The sequence below is a fragment of the Pundamilia nyererei genome, unplaced genomic scaffold (genome assembly GCF_000239375.1).
Source record: "Pundamilia nyererei isolate P.nyererei 1_Seehausen unplaced genomic scaffold, PunNye1.0 scaffold00042, whole genome shotgun sequence".
NCBI classification, from domain to species: domain Eukaryota; kingdom Metazoa; phylum Chordata; class Actinopteri; order Cichliformes; family Cichlidae; genus Pundamilia; species Pundamilia nyererei.
In genome coordinates, this window is record NW_005187443.1 from 1,200,914 (window position 1) to 1,210,643 (window position 9,730).

The 9,730-nt window shown below is 40.9% G+C and overlaps 2 protein-coding genes across 2 annotated transcripts in view; both read left to right on the top strand.

Moving 5' to 3' along the window:
* The window catches only part of otop1 (otopetrin 1), an 8,058-nt gene extending 3,792 nt beyond the window's left edge, over positions 1-4,266 (top strand). The window contains exons 5-6 of the mRNA XM_005731226.1: positions 2,291-3,198; positions 3,873-4,266. Coding sequence (XP_005731283.1) covers positions 2,291-3,198; positions 3,873-4,043 — 1,079 coding nt within the window. The 3' untranslated portion in view covers positions 4,044-4,266. The remainder of the gene's footprint in view (positions 1-2,290; positions 3,199-3,872) is intronic.
* Positions 4,267-6,743: 2,477 nt separating this feature from the next.
* On the top strand, positions 6,744-9,493 carry drd5a (dopamine receptor D5a). The gene has a single exon (XM_005731227.1). The coding sequence runs from the start codon at positions 7,103-7,105 to the stop codon at positions 8,483-8,485; it is 1,383 nt and encodes a 460-aa protein (XP_005731284.1). The 5' UTR covers positions 6,744-7,102; the 3' UTR covers positions 8,486-9,493.
* Positions 9,494-9,730: the final 237 nt, after the last annotated feature.

The following is a 9,730-nucleotide window of genomic DNA, read 5'->3' on the forward strand; positions in this document are numbered from 1 at the left end:
CTAAAGCACTTCTGGATGGATGCAAACTGCATTTCGTTGCCCTGTACCTGTGCATGTGCAATGACAATAAAGTTGAACTCTATTCTATTCTATTCTAAATGTGAATATGCTACAGCTTCCACAAACCACATGCACTCAAAAGGGGTTTGCAACAAACCAAAAAGTTGGGATGTCCTGTCATAGTACAGTATAACTTAGGGCAGCACAAGGATATCAACACATTCATTAGAGAAGATTAGTAAAAATTCAATAGCTTAAAATTTGTCTCAACCACCCCCCCAAAAAAACATATTTTTATGGTTAAAAATCGAAAGAGAGGAATAAGCCTAAACAGAGCACTCTGTTATTTCATGTGAGCCTGATTTAAAGTTTTAAAAAGTTGGGACACTGTGTAAAATGTAAATAAAAACAGAATGCAATGATATGCAAATCTTATCAACCCACATTTCATTTAAACTGAGCACAGAAAACAAATCAAATGTTTAAACTGAGACATATCATGTTAATATAAATATTATCACATTTTGAATTTTTAGGGCAGCTAAATGACTAAAAAAAGTTAGGACAGAATCTTGTTTACCACTGCGTAGCATCCTCTTCGCTTTTAACAACAGTCCATAAACATCTGGGAACAGAGGAGACAGCTGCTGGATTTTTGAGAGAGGAATGTTGTTCCATTCTCATCTTATATAGCATTCTAGCTGCCCAAGAGTCCTGAATCATCATCATATTTTTTCATTCACGATGTGGCAAATGCTTTCAACTGGTGAAATTCTCAGCACCCAGATTCTTCTACTGTGCAACCATGCTGCTGTAATAGATCCAGTATGTGATTTAGCTGTCTTGCTGAAATATGCAAGGCTTTCCCTGAAAAAAGATATTGATTGGATTGGAGCATATGTAGCTCTAAATCCTATATACATCTTTCAGCACTTTACAAATGTGCAAGCTGCCAATTACATTACATCCCCATACTGTCACAGATGAAGGCTTTTAAACTGAGCACTGATAACAGGCTGGATTGTCTCCCTCTTCTTTAACCTGGAGAAAGCAGCATCCATGTTTTCAAAAAATGCCTCATAAAAAGTATTTCAAATTTCAATTTGACCACACGTTTCCACTTTGCCTAAGTCCATTTTCAAAAGCAATTTGGACAAGAGAAAATCCCATTGTTTCTGGGTTATGTTCACATATGGTCACTTCCTTGTATAATAGAGCTTTAACCTGTATTTGTATATGGTACAGTGAAATTTAATAATACTAAAGGATGTGACCTTTGGAAGCATCCCAAAATCAGACGCATCCAAAGCCTTGTCTTATGCACATAGAGATTTATCAATATTCTCTGAATCTTTTAATGATATTATGTACTGTAGATAATGAGATATTCAAAATCTTCATTATTATTGTCTGTGAAGGTTCTCAGTCATCCAGGTCATTGTAGTCAAAGGAGCTTGCAAAGAAAAGCGTCTGGACTTCTTTAAGCTGCTTGAAAGTTAAAGAAGCAACTTAAAGAAGTCCAGATGCTTTTCTTTGCAAGCTCCTTTGCCTTCATTATTATTAGGAACATTATTCTAAATTTGTTCCACAATTTCTAGATACAGTTTACAAAAAGAAACCTTTTTCTACCCAATCACGTTACTGACCAGTTACCAATTAACCTAATTAGTTGCAAAATGTTCGTTGAGCTGTCTCTTTTCAGTACTACTTACTTTTCCACACTTTTGTTGCCCCTATTCCAACTATTTTGAGACATGTTGCTGCCATCAAATTCAAAATGAGCAAATATTTTTTTCATGAAATAATAAATGTGTGATAAATATATTATTTTAAATATTTAATTTTAACTCACACTTTACACAGTATTCCAGCATTTTTTTATATTGGGGTTGTACATTGCTATCTGACCTGTACATGCCATGTTTGATGTTGAGTCAGACAATATTAAACCTCGAGATAGACATTCTGTTATGGCATATGTGTGTATACTTGTAGTGTGGAATCTGAATGATTATTGTGTATCTTTATGTTTTTTATGATAATATAATCCATTTTCTTGTTGTTGTCAACCTGTAAAAGATTTACTATTCATTCTATTTTACATTTAACTTATTTCTAACATTTAGCTTTCAGAACAGTATCATTGCTTAACATGTCTTTCATTTTGTTCTTATCTTAAAAAACAGACAGGCTGTACTAATGTAAGACAGCACTGGCATAGTCAGCTTCTTTTTATTGTTCTATTTCCCTGTAACTCATGTGTTTACCCACATTTTTAACTGTTTTACAGAGTACTCAGAACCACAATGTAACTGCACCACCAGCACATGCTCCATGTTCGCCACCAGCCTCTACTATCTCTACCCCTTCAATATTGAATACCACATTTTTGTTTCTGTCTTGCTTTTCGTGATGTGGAGAAATATTGGACGCACCATTGACCTCACTTCAAACCATAAAAGGCAGGTTGCCAAAAACCGGGGCTTGATCTTAGGTCCTCTTGTGGGTCTACTTGCCCTGGCCAGCAGTATCGGAATACTGGTGGTCTACGTTACTCATGTAGAGAAGTCAATCCAGATGCGAAGGTCAGCCGTTTCCATGTTCTACATTTATGCCATCGTCATGCTGACGGTCATGTGCTGCGCCGGTGCTTCGGGTCTGCTTATATACCGAGTGAACCACATGCCGCTGGACACCTCCAAGAACCCGTCGAGACAGCTGGACACGGAGGTGCTGTTTGGATCCTCCATTGGCTCCTGGTTCATGTCATGGTGCAGCATAGTGTCTGTGCTAAGCACCGGAAGCAACCCTCCTTACCGCTGGACAAATTTGGTCTACTCTCTGTTTATTGTGTTGGAGAAATACGTCCAGAATCTCTTCATCATAGAGTCTTTGTATCGCCAGCAAGAGGATAGAGAGAGGCAGGACCCAGAGTTACCAGCTGCTCCAGAAGTCTTCTCTGTCACTTCCTCTCTCGCTCCGCCGTACAATGGCATCATCAACCGAACTTTTGAATCTCCAGACAGGAGCTGTGTCTCTACTGAGAGCGAGCAGGAGGAGAGTGAGCAGGTTTATGGATGCCCACGGAAACATTCAGATGTGCCAGCGCCTGTGGGAAACGAAACAGTGGAACGCCCAAATATAAAGAGGCAGATCCTGAAGAATATTGCTGTTTTCCTTATTATGTGTAACATTTCGGTAAGCACTGGTTAACTGGTCTGTGATGATTAGTTTTTTAATAGGTGGAATTGATCGAGCTGATGTAAAATCTACTGACCATTTGAAACTTCATTTGATTAAGTGTATTTTACCCAACAAAATGCGAAGTTCATTTCTTTTTGCTAGGATGACTCCCAAAAGTCAAAAGTTATTATTTGTTCATTTTAAGCTTCTGTAATTAATATATTTGCTATTCACTATTGCCATAGTGGTAAACACAAAGAGGGATTCCATGCCGATCACCCTCATTTTAATATGCTTAAGCCACATTTGTATTGTTTTGGTTTAGTTTCACTACTCTCATCAACAACAGATACAAAACTCTCCATTAAGTGTTATGTGACGTGTAACAATCATTAGCTATAACTGAGATTATAACTAAAGTGAGGACGTTACTAGCTTGTGGTGAAGGTAGTGGAGCACTGAGATATTTTCCTCAGGAGTGATGGTAGCAAAAGTAAAAATAGAGGTAATAGAGACTAATTACAGCATTTTTGGCTAATTGAATTTCAAATATAATAATATAAACAGGCAACTTTAAGCCTTATGAAATGACACTGTTGTGTTTCTACCTTGTTGTTCTGCCCCTAAGTAGCTAAAAGTATATGAATTCAGGTGTATCTAATTAGAGCTCTCTCTTTTTTCCATTTCAGCTGTGGATTCTTTCTGCCTTTGGCTGCAGGCCACAGTATGACAACGGACTGGAAGAGGAGACATACGGCTTCAGCATATGGAGCACAGTTCTCAATTTTGCCATCCCTTTGAACCTTTTCTACCGCATGCATGCAGTTGCCTCCCTCTTCGAGGTGTTCTCCAGAGTCTGACAAAATAGCAGATGACTGACAATGGCAACATGCACACGAACACTTGTCACCACTGGCTCTCGAGAGTGTGTCACAGCGCAGGTCAACCATTCAGGAGGCAGTCTGGATCACAGTCCAACAGACTTGAAAGTAATCTGTGGAGACAAACGTTGATCCCTCACTGTGGGGATTGCAGAGGAGGACAAACCTATTAGACCTGGTTCCTTAAAGAATTAGCTTGTGTAATGCAAGGGTTGTTAAAGCTAGTGATGAAAAAAATATTTGGTTTTATGAATTTAGAAAGGGTTCTTTGTACTTTTTATATTGTAGTAACATTACAGTGGGGTTTCTAACAGGTGGATCATGTACAATATATGCTTTAACTGACATACACTTTCTATATTATTTCATATTAGTGACTGAAAACATAATTACTATTATAAAATAACACCCTACCAACATGATTACCATATATAAAAAGACTGCAGAGGAACTACATAAACACTCATTATTTTCAATATCCAATAGTACTGTATTTAACAGCTACAAGCTCAGCGGTGTGCCACCTGATCCTTACTTTATCTGCATTTAAAATGTTCATACTTTACATGGATAAGGTTCTCATTTGCTTGCCTAAGTAGTTAGGTTAGTGAACACTTAAGTTGTAAGTGCCAATCTAAGCACAAACAAATTAAATCATCTTTTGAGTTGGATATTAGTTCTCAGATGTAGCACTTAATTCCCTTTCTCAGCCATTTAAGGTTCCTCAGTGTCTTACTGCGTTCTCATTTGCTGCTCTGTTGAACTAATCAAGAAGTTGTGTTAAAAAAAGGCTTCTCTTCTGGACCTTGATAACACTGAACTAATGTGCATTAACACGATTGTGCATAAGGATGGGATTTTTGCAAAACAAACTGTTGCAGTGACAACTGCTGCATGGCACTGCGGACTGATGTTTACATCTGAAGAACCAGAAATGAAAACCATCACACTGATATAAATGACAACACTTGCTTCTCCTCTATTAAAACCACAGATATATAATAGTACTGTACTAGTTTGTATCAGATCACCAAATAATCTTAGACATTCAGCAGGTTCTCAGCCTGGTGCCATATACTGTATGTGCTCCCAATATGTGCCAAGTTGTGCAAAATGTTTTGTTTTGCAGATTTTTCTGCCATCTTAGTAAATACTGTTATACTGACCAAAATCATTTAAAGGGTGCGCTATGATTTTGTGAAATTTCAGTTAAATGGTGCTATTGAGAAATGATGTCTAAAGTTAGTGGTAATTTCATATCTCTTTCCTGTTGAAATAAACAAGAACTATCTTTATGTCATGTCGTGTTGCTTAACCTGCTACACACTCTGTTCACTCTTCAATAAAAGTCTGGAAGGGTAACAGATGCAGTGTGCCTACGCACCACAGGATGGCGCAACGTATTTATGTCTTTTGTTGAGACTGCTTTGGATTATCCAAATGATACTGCCTGATAGTCTTCATTTAAATGACTGTTTTACGATTTCTTAAAAAATAAGTGATAAAGATAGGATAGATTTAGATTTGAAGACATACAAAGTTGCAAAGCATACCAACAGCAACGAAGAACTGCACAATTATGCTTCTATTTGTGACTTCAAAATAGAAGTCCTATAGTTTGGTGTTAAATTGGAAATAGTAATCCGCAATATACACTTTGCAAAATATCAGTCATCTTTTGCAGCGACCTCCACACCAACCCGTCTATAGATAACTAACGTGTGCTATCTGCGTAAAAAGGAAATGCAGTGTCGGACACAGGTTGTCTCCTGACATGGCATCACGAGCTTATGTTTATGCTACTTCAGAGAATATGGCATTGAGCGTCGGGGGATGATTTTAACGTTGTGTCAGAACGATTTGACAGGCAGGCGGAGGCGTCTAAAAATATCCGTGACGTTTCAAAGCCGGAAACGGCGCGTCTGCTGCACAGGCACACGACGACGCAGAGCAGCTCCCGGCCTAACATGCTCCCTAGGAGTGTGAATGTGACTCACCTGTTCGGACAACTCGGCTAAATGGGTGGGTTATGACCTTCAGTCGCTGCCGTCGGGAGACAAAAGAATACCGAAAAAAAGAAAAGATAAAAGAATTCTTCCATAGTTGAAAATTACCTTTTTTTTAAATTAATAAGGCAAACGCAATGAAAGTATCGAAGTAGCCTGTCATATTACCTAAAGATGTGTTAGATGGGTTTTATTATTTTCATTATTCACTGAAAATTTTACATAGATAGATAGATGGGGTTCTCAGCTTTCAGCACCACGGACAGTTCTGCACTGTTAGACTACGAGTGAGGCTCCGTTCTTTCACTGTCACTTCATGGGCGTATGTTGTACTTTTGTGTGTATAATATAGATTGTAAATGCGCTCTCTGGACTTTTAATGAAGTTTAATCTTGGACAGAAATGCACAGTGTTGTCTCTCTGAAGTCTGTCGTAATAATAGGGCTTAAATATAAACCAGGCTATAACACTATCCATAACTGGATGAAAACCCGCAGCTGATAGGAAGTTTGTAATTGCTCTCTTTGGAGTACACACACACACACACACACACACACACACACACACACACACACACACACACACACACACACACACACACACACAAGAAAAAAATCCCTGAAAATACCGAATGCTCTCTACCCAGTCCCGACGCAGTGGACGGTTACGCACAGCAGTGTCAGTGTATGCGCACAGCCCTGGCTAAGTTAGTGTGTTGGGACTCCCTCCTTACCCACGCTACGCTCAGGATATCTTGTGCAGAAAGCTTCAAAGTGGAAGCCAGGTCAGACGATCCGACCGTAAAGGCTGCAACATGCGCCCGCCACTACGTGCTGCGTTTCAGCCCCTCAGCGCACCTGACACGTCGCCTGGCTCACTTTTAACACGCGCAATTGTCTCGTTCCCTCTGTTTCGCACTCCACATAAGGCTGGCAGCCAGGCTGATCATTGGGGACAAAACGATGGCTGGCCGATAACTGAGCCCGTCCCCGCGCACGGAGCAATGGACTTCAGTTTTACTTGAAGAAGCAAATGGAGAATCCAGCAAAGTATCTCTCGTCAGTGCAGGGTATTGACTCTGCGCGGGCACCCCTCGGAGAGATTATGTGGAACAGTACTGAAACTGAGGCAAAAAGCGACGGGAGAAGGGATATGGTGGCACGCACAGTGACGGGCTGTCTGCTTTCTCTGCTTATCCTATGGACCCTGCTGGGGAACATCTTGGTGTGTTCCGCGGTGCTGCGCTTTCGGCACCTACGGACCAAAGTCACCAACATTTTCATCGTGTCCCTAGCGCTGTCGGATTTATTCGTAGCCGTCCTGGTTATGCCCTGGAAAGCTGTGGCAGAAGTAGCTGGCTATTGGCCGTTTGGCACTTTCTGTAATGTGTGGGTTGCTTTTGATATTATGTGCTCCACCGCTTCCATCCTTAACCTCTGCATTATCAGCGTGGATAGATACTGGGCCATCTCCAGTCCCTTCCGCTACGAGAGGAAAATGACCCAGCGAGTTGCCTTTGTTATGATTAGCATCACTTGGACGTTGTCTGTGCTCATTTCATTCATACCGGTCCAGCTAAACTGGCACAAAGCCAGCGGTGACGACATGGTTGGGGCGCACAACTCTTCCATAAGTAGGCAGGTAGAGGAAAACTGCGACTCCAGTCTGAGCAGAGAGTATGCGATATCCTCCTCCTTGATAAGTTTTTATATCCCAGTGGCAATTATGATTGTAACATATACCAGGATATATCGGATTGCGCAAATACAAATTAGAAGAATAGCCTCTCTGGAGAGAGCGGCAGAACATGCGCAAAGTTGCAGGACCAACAGAATAGAGTGCCAACACCACAACACACTGAAAACGTCGATTAAACGTGAAACCAAAGTGTTCAAAACTCTGTCGGTGATCATGGGTGTCTTTGTGTGTTGCTGGCTACCTTTCTTCGTTTTAAACTGCATGGTCCCGTTCTGCGACAGGCCGGCGGCAGACCGGGATGCGGGTCTTCCGTGCGTAAGCGAGACGACCTTTGACGTCTTCGTGTGGTTCGGCTGGACCAACTCCTCCCTGAATCCCATCATATACGCCTTCAACGCTGAGTTCAGGAAGGCCTTCGCCAGCCTCTTGGGCTGCCGCTATTTCTGCTCCAACACACCAGTGGAAACTGTTAACATCAGCAACGAGCTGGTGTCGTATAACCAAGATACCCTCATCCACAAAGAAATCGCGAACGCTTATGTGAATATGATCCCCAATGTCGTTGAATGTATCGAGCATGAGGAGACTTTCGACAGGATTTCACAATTTTCTCACAACCACGAAAACGCCACCGACTCGGTTTGTGACCTGGAGGACTGCGAGGCAGACATCAGCCTTGACAGGATGTCACCATTCACACCCAATGGATTACACTGACTCCACACCTTGTCTCTCCCCGTGCGTAACTGGATGTATTGATAATAATTTCATTGTTCACTCAGCTCTTTGCCTCTTCACAGGAGGTTTCTGTGCAGCAGCCCTTGCTTCTGGGTTCAGGGCTGTCTTGGAACCCTCTAACGGACACTTAAGCAGGGGCATGTCTCTGCAGCCACAAGGCCAACCTGACATGAAATGTGATGTTGTCTTGTTGTCTGAAACAAATTTGATGTGTAGGTGTTTATTTAAATGACAAGTGAAGTCTGTGTTCCTTTGTTCAAGGTTTAGTGTTGCTAAAGCTGTTGTTTACTCAGAGGCTTTAATGGCATCATCGTCTAATGTCCATCATGACTGAGGGAAAGTGTTTGTAAAAACAAGACTCTTTGCTGCTTAATAACTTCATGTGTATCCAGTGTTCGCCTTTCCACTGAGTATGAAAACTGGGGGAAAGCCTTACAGACAGTGAAACCAAGACAGTCAAATGCAGTTATTTCAGAGCCTTATAGCTTATTCAAATAACAGCTTTGAGACATAAAAGGAATGTGTCCTGTAGAATTCAAGTTACACAATGCCAAAATGCAGTATTAAAGCGTTTTGCCACTGCACCACCCCAGTGACTCTTCCAACATGCCTGGATGATAAAAATCACATAATCTAATGCTATAAATACAAAAAAGGGGAATCTGTGTGCATTACTACTTTTTGTGATCATTTATTTCTCATTGAGGCCAAAACTACTGTAATGCTTCTGCTTTATGAGCCCGATTCAACTCTGACTGAAATAACTAAAAGGAGAAAGATTGACCAAAGACTTCAAGGAGAGCATTGATAGACACAACAAGGGTGCAGTGTCATGTCAGCTAGAGGAAATGTTACTATAGAAGCCTAAATACATGTGTGGCCATTGGCCCAACACAACTGGATGTCATGCATCACCTCTCCCACATTTCTCTCTTATCTTTGTACTGTACAGATGACCTGATCTGAATGTATACTACTGTCCTTTAAACAGTGAAGTGTGTCATCATTTGTCTAATAAAATGCTGTCATGCATCAGAGTGAGCTGGTATCTTCGCGAACCCGATATTCATGCTAACGGGATTTCAGGTGGTTTCTGTGCAGCTTGGAGAATTTTATTTTAAGCATAACAGGAAGTGAGTTCATTCTTATGCACATCCACATCTGACCCGTTCTTTTGACATGTTTCTTCTTTTGGTATTTTGCATTCTTTGAACATCTTAACAG